Here is a 24,736-nt window from a genome sequence, read left to right as displayed (position 1 = left end):
TGACGTCATCGCATGGTAGGTTTGGCCCAAAATGCATGTTAAAAAATGCATGGAAAGAACACAATAAAGACGCAAAAAAACGAAAACAAGAACTAACAAAAAAAAAAACACGGAAAAAGAAGGGATGGCAGTTCCACCAGAGGAGAAACGGGTGTGGCTGTGGTGGCCCCCCCTCACGGTTACCCCCTTGAAGGCCTTGCTCAAGCCACATGCAGCAGTTGATGGGGGGGGGGGTCATGAGTCACTTTAGACAATGTGGTCCTCCCGCCTGTAGGGGGCTGTGAGGGTGGGTCAGTGCTGTGCCGGAGTGCAGCGGTTAGAGACACCACGAAAGCGCTGGCGATGGTGGGGGGGGGGGGCGCATGGGCGGCGAGGCCCGGGCGCATGCAGCGGCCCACCGGCGCCGCACCCCGAACCCGGCCCGGTTACCTCGTCCAGCGTGTCGCCGAGGAGCCCATTGCGTTTGTACTGCAAATAGGCGCTAGCGCCGCCGATCTTCGCCGCACGAATTCTAGCAAGCCTGGTTTTCTGTTTGAACAAACACACGTCCGTTTAGCCCTCCTACGCTCCCCCGGTGCGGGGTAGGCAGGGGTGGGGGCAGCCCGTCCCTCTGCCGGCTGAAACACGCGGCCAAAGCCGCCATTAGGACAGGAAAAAGGGAAACCTGACACGCCTCCTAGTTGGGGAAACACGGGGCTCTCTCCTGCTGGTGCCCTAACAGCACATCTAAATGACAGATTTCATACATGTAATTAACATGTAATTAATGTTTACATTCATTAACTTATTATAATCCTTTACAGATCTATATAAGGGCCTCTGATTGAAAATATACATTTAATTGTAAAGCTAATTATTCAGAGCTCCTGCTGATTTAAGTCACACAAAGTCATGGAGACACACAATAACTCAGACACAAAGAGGCATGGAAAGTATGCACCCCGGGTGGGAAAACGCACACACACACACACACACACACACACACACACACACACACACACACACACACACACACACACACACACAAACATACACGCACACACACACACACACACACACACACACACACACACACACACACATGCATGCACGCACACATGCACGCACACACACACACACACACACGCACACACACACACACAAACAAGCATGTGCGCACACACGTGCATGTACAAACGCACATACGCACACATACATGCACACACACACACACACACATGCATGCACACACGCACCCACACGCACACACATGCATGCACGCACACATGCACGCACACACACACACACACACACGCACACACACACACACAAACAAGCATGTGCGCACACACGTGCATGTACAAACGCACATACGCACACATACATGCACACACACACACACACACATGCATGCACACACGCACACATACACAGACACACGACAGGTTTATTTCCACTTCCTCTGTCTTTAACTGCCCAAGCTCACACTGTGTAAATACACAGCAAACTCTCGCTGTCCTTTGCATTTCTCCTGAACTCTTGAACATATTTTTAGCTTCTCCTCACTCCCAGTGCTCCCCTTGCTTCATTGAGCATTCCCGGGTTAACTGGAAAAACAGATTATTGTTATTGGGAGCACTGGCCTACTGCTTTCTCAGCTGTGTCCCGTGCGGCACTGGGTGACGTTGTCCTTCTAGCCCGGGGGGCCTCTTGTGTAGAGCAGAGACTAAACCTTCTAAATTGAGAGCTGGGAGCCAGTAGCGGGTCTCCATGTGATATCGTGTCGCTTCAGAAATAAATTCTCGGGAGGACCCCTGAGGGGGGCCCCCTGCGCCCTCCAGCCACCCCCCCCCTCCGGCCTTAATACCACCCCCACCTGGCCCTGTCCCAAGCATAAAACCAGAGCCACATTTCAGCATAAAAGTCCTCTAACAGTGATAATCTACCGGGGCTTTAAGAAGAGAGAGGGTTCAGTGTATCTGCACAAATGGGTTACATAATCAGATCAATATGTTCATATACACCTATACCTACATATATCAATGCAACTTACATACACATAAACCAAAGGAGCAATCCCTATGTCCTGTATAAATAAAGTGAAGCCTGAGGCCATTTTTAAGCTGTCTGAGGTCATTCTGTGACCGCCCACGGGTTAAATTTACATCACACGCATGAGGTTTCCCACAATCCACCTGTGCTGGTCTGAAGATTTCTCTTTGGTCTGGGGGATTTTCAGCCACTTTCTCCCACTGCCTCACAGAATGCCATATATCAATTATCTAAAACTGAAAATAATGGCTCTTCACAGAGGCTTTTAAAAGGACACAGTTTTGATATTACAGCACCACCCTGACGATTATGTGGAACAAATGCAGAAAATGGGAATGCTGTGTGGTACCTTTTGGGCTCGACGCTTCTCCGCACGCTGACTCTGGTGGTAGATGCGGCTGAAGTTGGAGACGATCACGGGGACAGGCAGGGCGATGACCAGGACTCCGCTCAGGGAGCAGATTGAGCCAAAGATCTTCCCCACAATGGTTTTAGGCACCATGTCGCCATACCTGTAATGCAGAGAGAAGTGAGGGGTTGTGCTGACCTAATGTTCTAGCAGGTTCCATATGAACATTATATTTAATTGACATGTTCCAGCACAGACCCACATGCCACTAAAGTTCATTAGAAAAACAGACATGCAGTTTGCTGTGGATCTGCTTGGATCGTTACTTATTCATGGCGTCTGAATCCATAAAGATACATTTACTTCAAACATAATAATTCACTCACAAAGTTGAAGAGTCAAACATCACAAAGACAGCAAAAGAGCAGCATCACTCCCGGGGGGGGGGGGGGGGGGGGTCCCTCCATCTAAGATCAGATCCTTCTATGGCCTGACACACAGAATTTTTCCAACATCCTCCCTCCCAGAAGAAAACAACATGTGGAAACGTCATGAATCACCGCTAGATCAGAAATGTTCCTGGAGCAGAAGATGACACAGCGAACTTGGAAGGACCAAGGGAAACTGCCACTCAGCAAAGTGACGGGGGCTTTGCTCGGGATGGGGTGGTTCGGAAGTGCCCCCCTGGCCCCAGCACTCGTGACCGCTGGGCTGTAAAAAAAATGTGCTAAGCCAGGGTTTGGCACGGACAGTGAGGTCCGCACCTCGCCGGGGCTGTCGTGGGCTTCCAGGAACGCAAATGTAAATCCTGCTGTCCCCCGCCCCAACCCCCCCCCAGCCACACCACGGACCCCCGATGATGGATGACAGCCTGCAGGATCTGCTTGAGTTTCAAACCACGGTAGCTGCTAACCACAGCTACTGGCGGGATGACGCCTGAGTGATGTCATCACCGAGCGTGTGCTATAACCCAAACAGGGACCAGCTCTCTTCCGGGCAATCGGAGGCCTTGGATTAAGACTTGGAAGGAATTAAAGATGTGGTGGGTTAGACCAGCACAGGTGGATTGTGGGAAACCTTGTGTGTGTGTAAATTTAACCCGTGGGCGGTCACAGAATGACCTCAGGCAGCATAAAAGGGCCTCAGGCATCACTTTTCTTACACAGGACATAGGGATTGCTCCTTTGGTTTATGTGTATGTAAATTGCATTGATATATGTAGGTATATGTGTATATGAACATATTAATCTGATTATGTAACCCGTTTGTGTAGCATTTCCCTCCTGGGACACAGGAAACATCATTTGTGCAGATACACTGAAACCTCTCTGTTCTGTCTCTTGTTCCTTTGGTGTATATGTATGTAAGGTCTATTGATAAATGTATGTATGTGTGTGTATATAAGCATAAGCTTTCCAATTATGACTGATGCAACAGAGTGGAGAAAATATAAATATATATATACTGTGTATGTAGCTGTCTAGATAGAGGTTTTATATCATGATTCTCTGGATCAGCCATTGATCTCCAAGTGTAGGCAATAGGCTGTCTGCTTATTGCATCCTCACGATCAGATAATGCCCCTCCATCACCTTCGTTCTAAGACGATCTCCCTCCCATCCTGGAAATCTGTGTGACCTATGGCTAAACCCCCCCCCGCCCGCTGGTATTGGCTGCTAGGCTACGATGCCTTTGCTAATTTGCCTTCCTGTTTGTAATTTTTACGCTGCTCTCTGTCATGTGCTATTAAGTACGACAGCCTCCTAATTAACCCGAGAAGCGATGCAATTTCCTATAATTTCCGTGGGCGGGCCCCGGCCGGTTACTCGCTTTAGCAGAGCAGGGCATGGGATCCTCAACAAACAGAAGCTATTTGCTGAGATGAAAATCACTCAGTAACAGCATAGGGAAGATGAGAAGGACGCTGACATTTCTGATGAATGCTGTACTGACAATGAGGTCGGAGTGGGCGGGGCCTCACATGAGCGCTATGGCCTGGATGCTGCTAAGCAGTGCGGATAACCAGGCATCGCAGGCCGTCTCGATTCAAACTGCGCCCTATTTACATATAAAAACCAGGAAAGTGAAGGAAAACAGCAGCTCCTGCATTTAGCTGACATTCTGTGGTGGAGGAACAAAGAGGAGATGGTGACCTGATCAGACACTAAGACCACATTCACCCACTGTAATTCACTGCTAACCACTGTGACACACTGAGATCTACTGCTAGCCACTGTCACCCACTGTACTCTACTGTTATCCACTGTGACTGACTAATACCCTCTGTACGCCTGTAGGACCAATTGCTACCCACCATGACCCACTGCTACCCGCCGTGACCCACTGCTACCCGCTGTGACCCACTGCTACCCGCCGTGACCCACCGTGACCCACTGCTACCCACCGTGACCCACTGCTACCCGCCGTGACCCACTGTGACCCATTGCTACCCACCGTGACCCACTGTGACCCACTGCTACCTACCGTGACCCACTGCTACCCGCCGTGACCCACTGCTACCCGCCATGACCCACTATGACCCACTGTGATCCGTGTATTCCAGATATCAGCACCAGCTGCTGTCTAATAACGCTGGTCCTACCTGGACATGCAGTGGGTACTGGCTCATTAGTGACTCAGTGAAGCTTCACGGCCAGCTGACCTGAGGATGACCATCGGAGCAGGGGGTCCCCTGCTGGTGCGGCTCATACCTTCGCTTTCCTCAGCTACCTCTGGATCTCATGGTAAAATTATATCAAGCCTGAGAGGTGATGCGCTCATGTCCAGGGAACAGTGCAGGTATACAAACCCTCCAAGGTCATTCAAGTCTCCTCAGAACATGCATGAGTACAGAGCTGCTCCCACTGCAGATCCGCCCATACAAGATGACCAGCTAATTTATTATTCTGATCAATGCACAGATAATCAGATCCTTGTCATTAAAGATCTTAGGAAAATCTGCAGCCATGCTTTCTGTGATCCTTCCCAGCATCGACTGTAAACTCACAAATGCAGACGCCATCAAAACACTTAAAATCTTATCGATTACAGTCTCTCCTGCTTCTATGATTCACGTCACATTAACGAGACACTGCAGTCGAATGATCCCATCACTTCAGCCGTTAAAGTAATGAGCTTTTGTAACAGATTCAACTTTAAGTGTTGGCCATATATTTTGCAACCTTTCGCAAATTTGTAAATATGTCTGAAAGATAAATTCCACCAAGAATGATATTAAGTTTTTCCCCTTTGCTATGTGAAATCCTACATTGTGAAAGAAAATTGTATTACACGCCCCGTGAACAGTGAAATGGTCTTTGTTTTCTTAACTATTTTATCTTCTGCCATATCATGGAGAGTCTTTTATTCTGCTGTCATCTAGAAAAGATTATTTTATTACTTTAGCTGATATTTGGTGCAGTCAGACTACAGGAATAGTTAATAAAATAGCTGCATTTCAGTGAAAGCACCACTTAAATCCCAGTAGTACATTAATTGCTACTGGGTGTTCAAGGAGAGTAAAATGGGCATCCATTAAAATTTCAACGCACAGAAACAGCGGCCCACAGAGTTAGATGTATTTTCTTGCCATTTTTTAGGCAGGTATAAATATTCATAAATCAGCTTCAAACTGAGCTCATTAAGCTGTGCAAACATGTCCAGCTAAAACTGACAGCGTTACCTTTCCCAAACGCGAGGTATTTACACAATCTTATTTACCAGCGCAGTCTGTATAGGATTCACCACGGCTAAAACCTTTTCTTTTCAAGAGAGAAGTACTTCAAATGAATCGCAGCCATGTAATAATTAAACACACTATTTAAGGCAGAAAAACACAACAGACACATACTAAGGCCCAATAAATGTGGGTAGATAATCAACTGAAATCTTCTACAAGTTCGCATCAGAAATCATCATCGATTTAGCCCTTCTGGCTGTGAGAACGATTGCTCTTCTGTGGCATGATCAATGACTATGGTTTAATGATTGTTTAATTAGAAAGCACTCATCCTATCCCAGCAATCCCAGCCTGAAGCGCCCTCCACTCTCTGCAGATAAGCTTCCTGTTTGGGTTTGATGGACTTACTGCCCAAAGCCTGGCTTGCCGGTCAGGTGATAATGATAATCTCAGTTACCCGCTGTCAACATAATGCTGACCGTTAACCTTGGACTGGGACTGTTTTTCAGTGGATGCAGCACCTCCAGCAGGAAACAAGTAGTGTTGGGGAAGTTACTCACAAAATTAATCCATTACAGACGGAGATGGAAAGTTCAGGTCCAGGAAGTACCAACCAACCAGTTGAGTACTGTGACCGTGACTCTTTACACGCAACTGGTTGGTTGACACTGGTTGGATTTGTACTTTCTGGACCTGAACTTTCCATCTCCGTCTGTAATGGATTAATTTTGTAAGAAACTTCCCCACTATTGGGGACAAGCGGGACAACAAGAAAATTTACAGAAAGCTGGCGATGATGTAAGACGCATGTTTTATCTCAAATTCTATTGCTTTGGCAGAGATGCGCTACAAGCACTGACAGAGTGATTTATGGAGAGCAGAAAATGTGAGTTGATGAAATTGTCCGTCTTGATTAACACAAATAGGATAATTCACCTGAGGCTGTCATCCCATTGGCTCCCTCACAATCGCAGTTTGACATTTAGCATGAGGTGCTAATTTGTGTTCGTGCTGAGCTGTATCAGGCTTTTGTTATTGCTATTACTATTATTATCATTGGGTGCTGTAATGTGGATGCAGACTCAGGGAGAGCATTTAGCTGGCATTCTGCCAGAAGGTCCTGTGCTCTGTCTGCTTCCTCAGGCTCCCTACGGGAACATTCACCATTGTGATGACTGAATGTGTCCATCCTGTTGCTAGTCATCCGCTAATCCAGCTAACTGAGAAATCCTGCTTTGTGGAATAACCCCCTTTGACCTTCATCTTTTCTAAGCATTATGGTTTGTGCCAATGCACTGGATCTTCTCGCGTTGTGCTAAAAATAAGATCAAAATAAGCAGCTTAAGACTGGCCATTTGTGCTCCGAGTGAAAATTCAGGCTTGATTTGATCAAGAATTCACTAGTTTTTCTTTCCGTCGTGGTCCGGTTCTCTTAGAAGTTTTATCCAGCAACAAGGATCAGAGATGTCAATACTCTTCTCTGAGTATCTCCATTGTTCAATTTTTACATCCATAAAGAATCATGGGCCATATCATCTTTGAACAATTCAGATCTTAGTTCTGAGACATACATCAGTGATCTTGAAGCTTTCTTCTTCTCTTTCACTGTAGCTCTTCCAAATGTATGTCTGTGATGTATTTTTTGACTGCTGGATTCTTCATTCTGGATGATTGTCCCAAGAAGCCGAAAGCTTCTACAATCTCTATATCTTAACTCTCAGCACTAATGTTAAGCTGCTAATCTTATGGTCATACCCTGTGTTTTCTTTGCCGCCTTTAACTCTTCAGATCCTCATTTCCCACTATAATTATGATGTCGTCAGCATTTTGAAGGTCATTGATGTTCCTTCATCAATCTAGAACCAACTGGTCTACTTTCTGTCATTAAACCTTCTGCATACAAGATGAATAGCTGTATTAGGATGGACGACTCTGTTAACCTGCAGCAACACGTACCTCCTATGGTTTCGGACAAGTGGGGAGCTCATATGGAGTCAATCATCTCCACCCTGTCTCACTCAGAGGAACGTGCAATCTGTGCATTTCAACGGGTAAAATCATGTCCTTAAAAACGTGTTTCCGGTCTTTGGGGACCTGCAGACAGCTCACATTTTTGCAACCATGTGGGCTGTCTGTCTGGGAGCAAAAACGTGGACATCCATGGTTCCCCAAGGACAGCAATCGGAAACAGCGTCTTACAACATAACATAGCAATGCAACCTATAACTATCCATACTGCACCACTCTGTTTGAGTGGAGCTCCTGCCCCTGCCTTTGTGTATGCACACAACCTCCCCGTGTTCGCACTATTTTCCTCTGCATACTCAAGCAGCCTCCATCAGCCCAATAACGTGCAGCTCGATGAGTCTGGATCTCAATAATTGTCCCTGGAGTGTGATTGTGACAGCATGTTTACCCTGAGATGGACAGGTGTGCCCCTGATCTGCCCTGTGCTTCCTGGGACACGCTACAGGCTCATCGCGATCTTGTACTGGATAAGCAGCTGCGAGATGGATGGGCAGATCTTCGAAAAGCCTCTTCGGGCATCTTTTAATGAGAAGTTGAATGAATTACAGAAACTAAACCCGGTCACATTAGCACCTGTGAGTACGATGTTAGCATCCAGTATCCAGCCCCCGTGTGGTCCCCCCTTGGGATCCCCGTTCTGCTAGCTAATTACAGAGCTCAGAGATTTATTTATTTATACACACCTCACAGTTTCATAGCCGCAGACCAGCCCCTGATGACAGCTGCTCAGCTCCCGGTTCGAAGCAAACCGCGATATGAGATCCAGAGCCCACACTTTAATTCCTGCATTACAAACCTGTCAGTAAGGACTTATCACCTTAACGGGCTAAAATAGTGCGAGTTTTACGGCCTTTGGGTTTCCCATTTAAATGGAGACTGAATGCAGTCATTAATGTATGAAACACCCTGCTGTGTTTCACACAGGTCTCAGGTCAGTGAGGAAGAGGCATTAATGGTGCGTCCAATGCAGAGTGCTGGAAAAGGAGGAGGAGGTGTGTGTGAGCGTCCACACTGACCCCAATGGAGATGTTCAACTTCCCGATAGCCTATTCTACACATTTTAAAACCATCCATCCAGCCATCGACCATCAATGTGCAGGATTGACGGTGGGGGGGGGGGGGGGTCGTCCCATTCCATTCCACTCAACAGAAAGGGCACAGCTGCAGGACAAAACCCCTGTGACGCAGAGAAGATAGGCAGACAACACATAATGCGAGCGGAGGCGGGATTCGAACCCGCTGCCCTTATGGTGCGACTCGACAGCACTGCCCACTGCAGCACTGTGCCGGCCAAAAGCGCGCAGAACCCACCACATTCTCTCTCACATTCCTGAGTTACACATACACACTCCCACACACGCATCTGCTTAAAGTCACTCACGGGCAAGAACACATATTCTACCGCGGTCGCTGGCGCAGGCAGACAGCTAGTCAGCCTTCTGCCTGTCTCACGAGCGATTGTTAGCCTGTGAACAAACCGGCGCTGCTTCCCCACCAGAGCTGAGGCCTCTGCATCTTTCCACTCTGGGTCAGCAGTCTAGCCTGGGGAGGTTTGTCACTTCCCTCGGTCGTGCATTAGCTTGCGCTTTAAAACAACTCAAAATAATCAGCATAATAGCGATAATTTCCGGGCGTAAACAGTTCCCTTTGTTTGGTGCACGTGGGCTGAATGCCAACACTCAATGCAGCCAAAGTGGAAAATAACTCTCACAACAATTACTGCAACTATGATAATAGCAACGAAATAGAGTTTTTCCTACTTCTAACGTCGGGGTGGTTGGGGCCTTCTTCCCAGGGGGCCGTCCTCCGAGTCGCCTTCAAAACGTTCCCCGTGTCCCAGAGTGATAAAGCCAATGACTGATTATATCCATTACAGGGAGGCAGTGAATACACCTACTCCCCCCATAGCCTGAGAAAATTGCGGCCCTGGGGGAGGATTACTAAAGGTCTATGAGGATGGTGAAGTTACCCAACGCTAAAAGGCCGTAACGACTGTACATCTCCAAAAAGACGCCCATTAAGGCAGCTTTATGTGGGATTTCTAACTTGCTGCTCACCTGCACTTCTCTCTGTGCTAAAATGTTTAGGAATCCCAGCATCAGCCAGCGCAGCCTTGCGATGGACATGCTAGATGGGTGTTTCCCAATCCGGTCCTCAGGGACCCACAGACAGTCCGTGTTTTTGCTCCCTCCCGTCTATAATGTGGATTGTCTGGCAGGGAGCTGGGAGGAAGCAAAAACCTGGACCGTCTGTGGGTCCCTGAGGACAGGATTGGGAAACACTGGTCTAGAGGGATTTAGCAAAAACGATCCAGGCCATATAAGATGGATGGATGGATGGACTAAGAAAACTTTTGTATGAGATGAATCGACTGTAGTTGATGCACTTTCAACTGACTTAGCAGATTAAGCACTAATCAACTGCCTATATAGCCCAAAGGGGACAAATGAATTCTACTAAAGACTAATTTAAAAGCCTTCAGCGTTTATTGCTAACCACGGAGAAGGACGATGGAAGGTTCACAGGTAGAAGCACGCTGAGCGCCATGGCAACCGGCAGACGGGCGCGTGACGACTGGGACGACACGGCCAGACCGCAGGGGTGTCGCGTCATGGCTGATCAAATGGGCTGATGGGAAGGTGCCGTGGGCGGTATGAGAGATGAAGGAGACTGGGGGGGGACCAGGATGGAGATCGGGAGGGGTGTGTCAGCGCGGGGCAGGGAGCCGGAGCGGACGGCTCATTACCCGCGCAACGGTGGCACCGGCGGAAGGTGACTTTGTGTTGGGGGGACTTACCGCTAGGTGCTAAGGCGCTCGCGGCTTCACAGTCTGTGCCCCCGGACGCCATCCACCAGCAAGGAGCCACGACTGCTCTCTAGACGTGCCAGTCAGCAAGCAACTGTGCTCATCCTGAGGCTGAGGGCGGCTGCGCTGGCTTGGCCTGAGTCCAGGTCTCACGGATCTGCCTTTCACCACCCCCCCCCCCATGTGGTGTGGCACATGCAGGGACCACATCACAATTCCAGCTCGCCGACACCATGAGTCATGAACACGGCAAGCAAAGACCGCAGCTTCATGCAAGACCCCTGGAAAACCCTCCACCACTCATAGCCTGTTAGCTAAAACCTCCCTTATAAATTGTCTGTCGGTGCCTCTGAGTGACAGCAAATGTCTGTGTTTCTGCTCAATTAATAATACATTACGGACATTTTTCTTAATTTCACAAATGGCCGCAAGGCTGATACCCGAGCTGAACTGTATATATTTGTGTTATTTTCTTGCCTCTTTGTAAATGTCTTACTATCTGATGTCGTCAGAAGAGGCTCGTGAGATAAGGATAGCCGGCAGGTCGGAAAGATCGATTTCTATCACGGTGAGTCTACTGGCGCTTATGTTATGGAATCGCATCGTCTGTAAAACCGTCCAAACCCAAAAACAGCTCCAACCGGATTTGACAGAGCACCGGGCCACTGCCATAGAGGAAGGGCAGAATCTAGGAGGAGGCCGGAGGTTCAGGCCCGTTGGCTGCTGATTAGCCTGCTTATGCTGGACAATGTCTACGTCAGGCTACGACACGCAGCAAAGCATCCCGAGATACAGCTCTGCAACCTTCGGCTTCAACTTCTACGAAGGCGACTCCTGTCACTGAAATGTGCTGCTACTCATTTTTCAACAGTATTGTCATAATTAGCTAAATTGGCCTTTCGTGACACACATCGCCTCTTAGCGATTGGGCAGAAGCCAGTTGCATAACAGGTGCTCGGGCGGCACTCTGTGATGACATCATTTCCATGCGCTGGACTGACAGGGCAGATGAGTCTTTCTCGTTTCCCAGATTGAAAGATCATGAGATCTCTCGATGCAAACACCCTATTAGACTGACAGGCTTGGGACTGTCCCATGATTGCAACGCTCTTGATGGTGGGGGGGTGGGGGGGATGGGGAGGGGTGCCCTCATTCAAAAAAAGAATGTGCACAATTTTGGGTCAGACATTTATAACGGTCAGACCAGTTAATGTGTAGGAATTAAAAAGGGAAGAGTTAAATATAGCGGTCTGACACAGAGAATGGGAACACAGAATAAGAGCCATTTCGTAAATGGAGCCCTTTGCTGAAATGCGGTCTCAGTCCACCGACGCCATCAATTCACCTGACACGCCGCCGCCATAGGGGCCCAGACGCTTAGCGGATTAATGATCACGTTCCATGGCATGACCGAGAGATTAAAAATGGATTAAATCACTACGGTTATTGATTATTCTGGAGGGGGTCGAGGGACAACGCGTTCTCGGACATGCAGAAACCTAAAGGGGGCCGATTCGCTGTCGCCAGGGGCGTCGCCGGGGTCGGTGACCCGGTGGGCACGCCCCGTCCGGCCCATGTGTTACGATGAGCTCTGGCGGTACTGGAACAGCCTGCGCATCACGTCTAGCCACCACCTGCCCGGACGCAATCTGTTTTGGGTCCTCTGGTATTGATTCCCTGCCGCGCCCCCGGGCGGAGGTGCATAAATTAGTTTGGAAGGAAGCGGAGCCACGTGTGCGTAGCCGCGGGAGGAGAGCAAGGCAGACGCGCCCTCCGCTCCAAGCCAGCGGAGATAATTGGAGGACGGAACAGCATCTGCGTTGTCCGAGGGCCTCCACCCAGGAGGACAAGCTCACATCTGGATACTTCATTGGCTATGAAGCGTGACAGGCACCCACATCAGCCAATCGGCTGAAGGGGGGGGACCTGTGAGAGGTAAAGACCAAATAGGCTCAGTTTCCATGGCGAAAGCGCGGCTCTGTCGACCGAAGCGGGGGCAGGCCCCAACCGCGGAGATGCGGCTATATATCAGCTGCCCTGCAAATCCGGAATGACTCTTGTGGACGGCTCCTGCTCGTTACGATTTCATGAGAAAAGGCTCCGGGCTGCAGTGGGAGAGGATTTGGACAATCTATCAACAGGCTTCTCCTGTGCCATGGGTCAAACACCTTACAGGCCTGAAATAAAATAAGTGCTTAACATGGATTCGATATTTTGCCTTGATGGTGGACGCGGCCTGTTCTTCAGCAACTAGAAGCTATGGTGTCAAGCACACAGACAAACACGTGCACAAGTGTCACTTGTCAGCTTTTCTGTTTTGTTGTGAAAGACATGACACAACCTACTTCTCCTTCGGACCACTTGGTACATCTGATCCAGTCATAACGACCAATGGGTCCAGAATCAATTCCGATCACTGCCATCCCAGGCAGCACAAGAACCTCCAAAGTTTTAAATGCATGAGCAATGTTTGCGATTCACAAGCCCTCTGTCTATTTTTGTTCTCTTCCTGCGTATATATGCCCCACACCAGATGACCTAACAGGTGTTTGCACCCGGAGCGATCAGCAAGTCGTCCCAAATAGAAGACACCTTCATCCATCTTTACGACGCTCCTTTGCAGGGCAGGCAGCTGAGGTTCTGATCCATCTATTTTATTCAGATGGAGTCCTCATGCAGAAGGAACACTCCCAGGTCATCCTTCATGGTTCACACAGACCCAGATATCTGCTGGCATTATTCAGGAGACAACAGGGAGCAGCAGACGTTCTGTGCAGGACTGGAGACTCGTTCTTACTGCTTTGCCAGGGGTTCAGGTTTGGACTGAGGTGTTTTGCATCACTCTGCTTTTCAACATGGTGGACAATGATTGAAGCCCCACCCACTCTACTATTACACCAAAATAACATGTTTCAGATGGGAGTTGGACTATCACCAGCCACACCCTCAAAAGAAGTTCTCTTTCAGGTTCAAACCCCATCATTTTTCATGATTTCTTTGGCGTTCTAAAAAGATTTTCTATCTTTTTAATTATGGAACGCATATATATCGGCATTAGGGAGGATAAGAAGCGCAGGTTGGCGCTGTGGATTCTGGGTGTGAGGCCAACTATTGACCACTAGGGGGCCGTCTCATACTGAAAACTTCAACACGTAAAAGCACAAGCAAATAAACACTATATATCTATTACATATACGTAGATGCACACAAATCCTGCAAAAGGACTTTAATGTGGCTCTGAATCCGGGAACTTTTTCCCCCCACACAAAGACCACTGGCATGACACATAAATAATGTAAATCGGAATGATTCAGCAAATGATAGATTTGCCTTTTCCCTCCTGTAAATGACGCCTATAAATCTAGAGCGGAGAAAGTCCGGAGCCTGAAATGTCACGTCCAGCGCCGAGGAGTCTGCACGGCCTAAAAGGATTAACTGCGAATGTTCTAGCTGGAGCCTGCAGCCAATTCACGGATCCGTGCATTCGGAGAACGGCACCGTTAATTAGGAACCGGTAGTGGTACCCTACATAAATGTTCTCATGAACCTGAATAATTAGGTCCGCCGGTGCTGGATCAGTCCTCCACCATGAGCGGCTCGGCGCGGGTATCGTGGATGACGGTGTGCCAGTGCTTTCGTGGGTGTGGTGGGGAGTTAACCTTCGTTAGCGTGGAGTCGAGTGGAGATATCAGATTGAGCCAGCCATCTGGTCAGGGATCCTGAGAGTCATCGGAGGCACAGATTAGGACACGGTAACAGAGACAGAAAGCAGGCGTGTGAGAGCAGCCGTGGAGCGGGGTGGGGTGGGGTGGGGTGGGGTGGGGGGGGGTGGGGGTTACTTTACTGAATCTTTTCCAGAGCTACTGTGACAGCTCCATTCAGAAAAAGCTGGAGATGCTAACGGGCCGGGGGGGGGGGGCACAGACTGTCAGGCAGAGGCCTTTGAGGGAGGAGCGGTAGCTGAGCGGCGGAGCTGGCGGCCCCCACAGGCCGGAATCCCCCCATCCCTCACCCCCATTTGGGTTTCCCCTGGCCTCAAATCCACCACAGGCCTCGCCTCTCTTGGCCTCCCTGCACGCAGTTAAATTGTACGTCCATTGCTGGTGATTAATCTTCCGTCGGCTCTCAGGGGTTCGGTGTACCCAGAAAACCGGACTCGTGATGGAGGCGGGCCGAGAAGCAGCCGGGAGAGGTGAGGGTCACTGGCCCAAGTAGGACATGCGGATACGGTCATTAGTGACGGAGACAAGGACGGACATATGAAACTGCGCCAGGGAGAAGGGTACAGTTCACAAAATAAATATGTCTGTGTGTCTGTCTACACCTACCTTAGCTAACCTTCTACACAGCATCAGACTGTTATATTTCTGTATATATTCTGTATTTAATGTTTAGTTAAACAGACCATATTCCTTGTACAAGCAAATGTACTTGCCGATAATAAAAGTGATATTGTCTGAATGACGTTAAATTTAAATTCATTGAGTCTGTTCCTTACTCTGCCTGTCCACCTGTCTGTCTGTCCCTTACTCTGCCTGTCCACCTGTCTGTCTGTACCTTAATCAGCCCGTCCACCTGTCTGTCTGTCCCATACTCTGCCTGTCCACCTGCGTGTCCTTCGGTCTTAGGTTCGCCAGTCTGTTTGCCCCATACTCCTTCAAACTGCACTCTCTTCCCCCAGCCGGGGGGCCCAGCTGCACTCAAACTGTCCCATTACCCAAATCCCATTCCACCCAGAGCCCTGGCCGCCATCCTTACAGGTTTAATTTTGGCTCCTCCTCCCACTGTTTTTTTTAATAAGGTGCCGCTGCTGCCCAGGCGAGTCACACTGGGACTCCCCGGGTCCATGGAAAGTCACAAACAAGGCAGCTCATTAGGCCGGTTACAAATCGCTTCAGACAAAGAGAAAGGGACACGGGCAGGCAGGCCGCCCCGGAGACGCGGTGCCGCTGACGGAGATGCGTAAATAAAAGAGCGAGTGACGCGCACAGGCTTTGGAGCTGAGCCGCGTTACCAGCCGCTCGCAGTCGCTGCCTTTTTTATTTACACGTCTGTATGGAAACTGTCATTAATTAAAAAAACCAAACATCAGTACCTGCCAACACATAGTCAGCGCTAAAACCTGTTGTTTTCAGGGACGGCGTCAGTCGTTACGAGTGGCACCACAGCATAACGGGCCACAAGCGGTGGAAACAGGACCAATTAGGGACATATGGCAGCAGCTCTGGCTACAGAGACGGGGGGGGGGGGGGGGGGGGGGGCTGGAGCATGAGACCGATGGTGCAAATTTATGCCTCTCTGTCACGTTATGCATTAATAAGGACTTAAAATAGCGTCGTCTCCCTCGCTCGCTTTCCCTCTTACTGCTGCTCTGTGCCAGATTCGCACAGATCCCCCCCCCCCCCCCCATCGCTCGAGGATCCTCCACAGACCTGTTGCGCAAATCCCTTTCAGCCCAATTAACACTGGGTGACGTCTGAATGCCGATCGTCTCGTGTCCCCCCCACCTTCTACCAACCTTCCGCTTTAAACGAGAAGGAGCCTGTCTGTGGAAGGTGGACTACTATTTGGTCACGCTTCTCGGTTTGAGAACGGGGATGGCACCTGGATGCCCTCTTGTGTGCCCAGGGGACAAGGATGGCAGTGTGGCCTGAAGCGGCAGCCAGCACGAGTGACTCTCACCAGATTACTACGCATCTGAAGCGTGGTAAACTGCTCCTGGATCAGTACAACGGTCGCGCTGCAGTAAGATTAGCTAGTAGTGGAGAGCACAGACATCAGGTCATGTTTCATGTAAACGCCTCAACTGGGAATTACCCAATCAGGTTCATTTTGGCCTCCCCAGTCAGCTGAAATGAGAACAGGAACCGCCGGTCTGTAAAACTCCCCCTGGGGGCTATCTCTAAACGTCCTGGGGAGGTTGCCCCCCATTCTGCCATCTATTATATATAATATTTTATATATAGTGGGTTATATTATATTATAGTGCACTACACTGTACATTGCTGGCTTCCTGAAAGTCAATATCTTCTGCTGTAGCTCTGGCCTCCAGGTTCCTGCTGGTGTTACACACGGCTGCTCATACAACAGCCAGTGGTCCACTTCACACTCCAGACTCCCCCCCCACCTGGACCTGGCTGGCTCCTGCTTTTTACATACCACCCCCCCACCCCCCACTACACTGGAGGTTGTTATTTGTGTCTTTCTACCAATGGATGCCAAAGATAAGTTTGGGGGGAGAGGGTTGTATCTTTTTATTATTCTGAAGCAAACGGGGGCAGCATGGTACCTCAGTGGGTATCGCCTTTGCCTCACACTTCCAAGGTTCGGGGCTTGAGTTTCACCTCCGCCCTGGGTGAAAAGTCTGTGTGTTCCTCCCAAATCATGTGGGTTTCCTGCAGGCGCTTCCGTTTCCTCCCGCAGTCCGAAGGCGCACAGTCAGGCTAATTGGCATGACTGTGCTGCTCGTAGTGTGTGAACGCGTAGCCCTGCCTTGTGCCCTTCGCTTCCTGGGACGGGCTCCAGGCTTTCCCACGACCTTGACCAGGATACGAACTCAGAAGACGGATGAGGGAAACAGGCAGCGGTGAGTGGCTGTTCCTCAGCTTGAGGCTGACCGGAGGCCTTAAATGATTCAGTCGTACTATGCAGACCGCCTGAAACATTCCGCATTACTTCAACAGCAACAACATCATCAGCCGAAAGGAGTCGGATACGAGCAGCACATGCAGACCCGACAGAATGAGCGCGGGCTCATTTTAGCGTTTCAACGGGAGAGCGCCCAGGGCTGCCGGCGTAGCTGGAAATTGAAACGGATGTGATTCCGGAGTATCGTGTGCAGGTTGAGCGTAGCCAGTGAACAGGAAGTACCTGAGCTCCGGGATAAGTCATTAACGGAGGACTGACTGTTTCCCTGCACGCCACCCCCAGCACCGAATCGCCAGCTTGTGGGCTCCACGCTAGACCCTCCCGGAGTGCGCCCCCCACCCCACCATAAACTGGAAACCAGTCTGGTGTCCAACACACAAGGCCTGCCCCATTCCTGCTAGCATGGTATATGAGGCCCGCCTTCCTCCTTCTTCCAGTTTCCGTTCCTACGACGCGCAGTGCGGTGAGTCATGGTGCGGATCCCACTGCAGATTCTCCCCCTGGCAGAAACCACTGAAGTCCACAAGACCCTAAATCCGTTCCCTTCCAGGTTTCCTCTGAGCTGTAAAGAGCGAATGCATTAATAACTATGCGGGAATGAGGTAAACAGAATCACCCAGTCCTCCAACTCATTGTCATCTTTGATCTTTTGACAGCTTTCGAATTGTAACAGTGGGGAACAGAGCTGAGTTATTTTCCCTAGAATCCTCCTTGTAAGTGTGAAAAGAATAAAGACAAACCTCATCACTGCTGAAGTTACCCCTCTGTCCCACTGGGGGTGCTAAACTCCTTGTAGGCAGATGTGACAATACCTGATGGTTCACTACACCCAGGTAGGAAGTGAACAGGTGTGAGCCTTCTATTCTGGGCCTTGCATCCCACCCCCGAGGAAATCAGAGTAGCGACCAAGCAGGTGGCCAGAGCCACGGTCCAATGACCTTCCATCCCGCGATCTAGACAAGGCCGGGCACAGGGGGTCAGCGACACCGCTCCTGCCATCATCCACAACGTTCCGTGGCGAGACAGCGTTGAAATAACTCCATCTGTCGGCCACGAGAGCTGCATTCCTCCGCCCGCGTAACAGGCGAGATGGCAACCTTCTGGCTAATTCACCTTGGATCACTATAAATTTCTCCATCTGTTCCACATGCCGCGATTTCCCCACCGGACCCCATGGCATTCAGCTGACAGGTGCATAGAGTTTGACTGCTTTCTCCCCCATCCTATTTTAAGACGAGAGCGGCACAGTGAGATGGCCAACATTTAGACATCCAACAAATATTATGGCATCGCTAAACATTAATCATCATTAGGCATCTGGGCAAATATGACCATTCTGACCTTGCTAAAGTTCAAGATAAATATTTTATAAAACAGGAACATATAAGTACAAAAAAAATCTCATTATTCCTAACAGAGATGGACAGAGCGTGATGTTTCTCGAGAAAGATAAGATGTAGAGGGAGGATCCATTGTTTTTTGCTCGCGTTTCAGGTGGTTAATGGAGCCTCCGGTTCAAATCATACGTTCATTAATTATACCGGTATGGCAGTCGTCACATCACCATTTTCACATCATTAATCAGACCATGAATGTTTACGGTGAACTTGGCATGAATGCTTGTTGGAAACTGGAACCGATTCATATTCAGACTCACTGCATAAACAAGCAAACTACAAGACGCGAGATCTTTATTGACCATGTGCAACAATGCCGTTCATCTTCATGTATCTACAGAAGTCTAAAGATAATACTGATAGTGCAAAACAATATGAAAGTAGATGCAAAACTAGACGATAGTCTCACGGTGCCTAAAAGACTAACATTCACCGTGTGAGCACAATATGACCAGAACTGACCGATTGGCTTGGACACTATAATTTTGATGCCAGTGATGTTGCCAGAGCAGATTAACAAACGAACAGCGAACACTGGGTTTCCACAGGAATAATCTAAGAAACGCCACAAAAAAAAATGCAGCCTTGATTAACACACAGAGAATTTGAAGACCTGGGCACCGCAAGCGGTGATGCTTCTCACCATGAATCCAGCACGAAAAGCTATAATCTTTCAAAAGCACAGACCGCTTTCATGACGTTCGAATCAGCATTAATATCCAGAGGGACATAACACATAACACAGCGAATCCCCAGACCCACCTTTTCATCCTTAAACGTAATCAATAACCATAGTACTATTTATAAAACTCGGCTGCGCATTAATTTGACTCAAACTCACTGATCGGCGGCTGTTCCCACTGTGATTAGCACAGTGGCATCCGCATTCTCTTAATATTCATGGCTTATCTCAAATAATAAATTAACTAAATACTTGATTGAAATGCTCCAAATTGAATCTATGCTCTCCTGTTTAATAAAACACAGAGGCCCCATTAAATGATTACGGCACGCTGAAGATGGCCTTAAGTAGTATGCTTACATTAATTTCCCGAGCCCCGTCCTGTACACAGTGAGTCATGGGGAGGCTTACGACTGGAAAACTTTTCAATTAATTTTGACCTTGAAACACCGGTATGGGGGAAAAAAGGAGCAGAGCCATGGAACACAAAAAAAGCGTGATGTGGACCCCCCCCACCCCCGCATCCAGAGAATACAATAAGTCAAAGCTGCATGGATGCATGGAAGCAAGACAGTGACTCCAAGCATTTCTGGAAAATGAGCTCGACTGAACACCAGTACACCAAGAATGAGTGGAAAATGACCTCTAAGGTAAACTTCAGTCCTGTCTTTCATGCAGACAGGCCTCTCATCACCTACATGATAACCTTCTAGTCATGGTTATCCAATAAACGCTGAGCAAAGTACCGGTGTTTAAATAACAAGTTAAATGGTACATGGGCATTAGATTACTGAAAGACCTGCTTCAGATGGAACAGTGGACCATGTGACACAGCAAGGGGAAGAAGGAACCGGGCTTTAATTAGGGTCTGGAAGCTGAGAAAATAAAACCTAGAATTATATGGTCAGTGGTGTTCTGACTATAACCTTCATCTCTTCAACATTTGAGAACTAGAAAATTATTTTAGGAAAATTCAATATAATATTACATCCAGGTTTAATTTCATGAAAACATTTTAGCCTCTGAGAATTTGAGGTTTTGAAAGTTCTAGAACTGTTGATGTGTGCAAGGAGAATGAATGGAAAACTAAACAACAATGATTAGCGTTAATGCTGTCAGACAAAAATGAGAAAAATCTTGCTTGTTTGCCTCAAAGAATACGGGTCCCTCTGCTAGTTGAATCAGTGAAGGGCCTTTTCTTCCAGAACTGTAAAAATAGTCATTTTTAAAAATCGACCTCATAGGGAAAATACAACGTTGCCTGGCAGGAATATTCAGTGATAAACCAAAATATCCAATATAGAAACGGTTTGCTGGGACAATCATGTTTACAGGTACTGTTTGGTTTATCAGCAAATTTTGAAACCAAGGCCGAGAAAATCAATCAGGAAAGACCCTTTATTTAATTAAAGTGGTTGGAGGGTGTGAATTTGCCTATACCTTTACTGTAGGCTGTGGGATGGGGGGGGGTTTAGAGCACCGAGGGGGCTTATAGAAGAAGACATTAAGCCACCAGCTGAGGGATTCTGAGAAAAGGCTGGTGTCATCCTTATTAACGGCCTGGCATTCTACAAAGAACTACAATGAACATTCTACAAAGAACTACAATGAACATTCTACAAAGAACTACAATGAACATTCTACAAAGAACTACAATGAACATTCTACAAAGAACTACAATGAACATTCTACAAAGAACTACAATGAACATTCTACAAAGAACTACAATGAACATTCTACAAAGAACTACAATGAACATTCTACAAAGAACTACAATGAACATTCTACAAAGAACTACAATGAACATTCTACAAAGAACTACAATGAACATTCTACAAAGAACTACAATGAACATTCTACAAAGAACTACAATGAACATTCTACAAAGAACTACAATGAACATTCTACAAAGAACTACAATGAACATTCTACAAAGAACTACAATGAACATTCTACAAAGAACTACAATGAACATTCTAGAAAGAACATGAATATCAGGGCAGGTTTTTATACTGGAACATGGAACTTGAAATAAGAATAAGACAACATTTGTTATGTAATTGAAAAATAAAAAGCTCATTAAAATCACAAGCTTTGACGACATTCCTAGTTTCTTGCACTGCTGCTGACCCCCGTCGGAAAAAGAAAATCTATAAAAGTCTTAAAGCAGCTGTTTCTCAATTATATATATAAGAAGTCCAGACCTGGGGCCACACTATGTTTTAGATTCTCTTTTCACGCTACTGTAAGTAAGATTTATCTTTAACCAAACACCAATGCATGCCAGTCTCAATTTGAAATTGAAAAGTGTCAGAATTACATAAATCCGAATGTTTGCCCTCATTCCGTTTGAAATTGGAAAGCTGAGAGGCGAATCCCGTCCGCAGAATCACGGCTAAGCAGCACTTGTCTGAGCTTCTAGAGTTAGGGCAGCAAACGGCACCTTGTGACGATAAACAGGTTTATTAGAAAGTTCCTCCCTTTCCAGGAATAGACGACAAAAGGCAGGAACATGGTAGGAAAAACGCAGACAGGAAGGAGCCGGCTTGGAGAGCGTAGCATATTTAGTATTTATATTTTGGGGACAGAAAAAGAGTCGAGAGTCTGGGGCACGGACTCCCCCAGCAGCGAGATGATCCATGGATGGATGTTTAAGCAGAGGACATAATAATAATAAACTCGTGACCTTCCATACCGTCAATATAACTCAATAATTAGCCGTTCTGAGCAGTATAAAACTCCTTTTAGCTATTAGCGATACCAGTAGCGTGCAGCTGGGTTTGTATGTGTTCTGGGGTTATTCAATTTCGGAAGTTCTATGGTACATGAATCATGAACATACCACAGAAGCAGAAGGCAAAGTGACTGAGAGCACAGATTCATAACCTAAAGACTGCCTGTTTGGCTCCCAGGAGACACCAGGCTATCACAAGTAAAATATCCTGAAATATAAATGTGAACTTGATGAGTTGCTTGGGGAAAATGAGCCAGGAGCTATCAGGGTTGTATGGAGCCCATCTCAGGATGAACAGAGGAACAGCCGAGATGGGATGTCAGTCATACAGTCATTAAGGGCAATTTACTAGCGCAACACAAGGAGAACATGCGCTATCTTCACAGAGGGTGCAGAGCTGCGATTTCAGCTTCAGCCCTGGAGATCATTCAGTAATAAACAGGTCTCGGACTACAGCGCTACCAAAAAGCTAACAAGCTACCCCAACCAGAGAGAAGATGAATCCAAATGTCACGTGCAGCTCCAGGACAATACATCTGGAGAAAGTCCCTGTCCAACAACAGCAGGGATAAAGCTGAATCCATACCTGCGATACTACAAGAGCTTTGCGCTGACTCCATTCAAAGCTTCACAATGACCTCGCCTCTCTTAATTGTGGTCATTGTCCAGTGTCAGTCCTCTCTAGGACTCGCCTTTCACATTTCTATCCTCCGAGGTCTGTATTCTCTTAATTTCACAGATTTTTCACTGGCATACAGGAACCAAGCCGTACCGCTAAGAGAGACTCGTCACAGCGCGATTCCAGCTCGCTCCGCGTTTTGCCGCCGCAGAAGGGTCGGTAAAGGCATTGCCAGGTTTGAAGAGAAGCAGCGATGTAAAACCGGAGAGAAGCTTTACTGTTCACACAGTGCACATCACGATTTACTACGTGCTAATTTCCGCCAGCAAGTCTGTGAGAATCGGCGTCTTATGTTTGCGTCGAATGCTAGTGGAATTAGCATTCGCTTGCATAAATTTGCGTTACGAATCCTTTCCATTCAGCTGTTCTGTAGTTTTCCTTTAAGCAGGAGGTAGGAAATATTCTGAGTTATTGGGAATGCATCGGTACATGGTGTTGAGCGATACTCCTAATAATGAATAATATATAGAACATGCCCTTCTTTCCTTCAGATAATCCATGCATATTGATTCAGATCACTGGTATCTCTGTGCTCTATCACCACTCAGATGGTGATGATGCAGCCAGCTCAGCTAGTAAGCAGGTCCAGGTCAGCACCGCTGCAGCTCAGCTCCAGCCCAGGTATGGCTCGGTTCTTGGTGGCAGTGGAAAAGCGCCAATACAGGCCTGCAACTCATTTCCTCTTCATCCTCCTCCCTGCTGCCTCTATCCGTAATTCATCTACAATAAACCCAGTCATTCATTAATATCTGACTTAAAGGTATTACTCTCAATATTGTTTCTACTACATAATTAAATATAGACGTTTCCATAGTCGTCCTCGGGTACCTTTTCGGGCTTATTTTATAGCTAATTTCTTTTTTCTAACAGATCAATACCTATTAGGTGCACAACCCTTCTCACGGGCCCAAGAAACATCAATCTGTCAGTTAAAGGGAAGATTGATTCTGCGGCGCTAATCGATAGCCAATAGTTACAGAGGATTGAATTGTGTTTAAATTAAACCCCAGTGAGGCTGAAGTCAAATATCGACTATGAATGGCTTCCCTGGGGAATTTTGAGGGGGGTGGGGGGGCGGTGACGCGTCCCACTCAATCTTTCTTATGTAAGATGACCTTGTCCATTATCAAAGGGTAGGGAATTACACCTTCAGTACCAGAGAGAAGTGTAAATGTGTTCAATTAGGGAAATAATTGATTCGGGGAAGTACTTAAGTGCCCTTGGAACAAAGGCCCGTGCACACATGGAATGTCTATCATGTATTAGACTGACACCCCAAATTGAGGTGACAGATGATGAATGCCTGAGATGATTTCCGTATCCATCAACCTGACACTATTCTCACAGGGGGTTGGGGGGGTAACTCAGCCTATGAGTTCTGCCATAAGGTATGGGCATGTGGGTTCCTAGTATATTCAATAGTCATATGAGAAGGTGCTGTCCTGAAACCAACGCAATTGATTCCTGCGCACAGAAACGACAGACTTGAATGAAAAATGCCTGACAATTCTACTGAAGACTATACCATCCTCCATGTCGGCCCTGAATGACAAAACAACGCAGCCAACTTCCACTAATGATGAAACAGCATTAAGATATAGAATTTCATATTAGCCTGAGTGAGAATTTGAATGCCCTTCAATCCTCTGTGATCTGTTGGCTTTTGCATACTCGATGAAAGCTTTTGCATGAAGATGAATGCT

At 47.6% G+C, this 24,736-nt stretch overlaps 1 protein-coding gene across 4 annotated transcripts in view; it reads right to left on the bottom strand.

Moving 5' to 3' along the window:
• Positions 1-24,736, bottom strand: part of kcnd2 (potassium voltage-gated channel, Shal-related subfamily, member 2) — a 200,418-nt gene that overhangs the window by 3,527 nt on the left and 172,155 nt on the right. For 3 of the 4 annotated variants that reach the window (XM_049007418.1, XM_049007419.1, XM_049007420.1), the window contains 2 exons: positions 2,381-2,543; positions 430-528 (listed from right to left, as the gene is read on the bottom strand). In XM_049007418.1, coding sequence (XP_048863375.1) covers positions 430-528; positions 2,381-2,543 — 262 coding nt within the window. The remainder of the gene's footprint in view (positions 1-429; positions 529-2,380; positions 2,544-24,736) is intronic. The other variant, XM_049007421.1, reaches the window with a different exon arrangement.

The sequence above is a fragment of the Brienomyrus brachyistius genome, chromosome 3 (assembly GCF_023856365.1).
Source record: "Brienomyrus brachyistius isolate T26 chromosome 3, BBRACH_0.4, whole genome shotgun sequence".
Taxonomy (NCBI): Eukaryota; Metazoa; Chordata; class Actinopteri; order Osteoglossiformes; family Mormyridae; genus Brienomyrus; species Brienomyrus brachyistius.
Note: the sequence above shows the minus strand (reverse complement) of the source record. Positions and strands in the feature narration are given on the sequence as shown.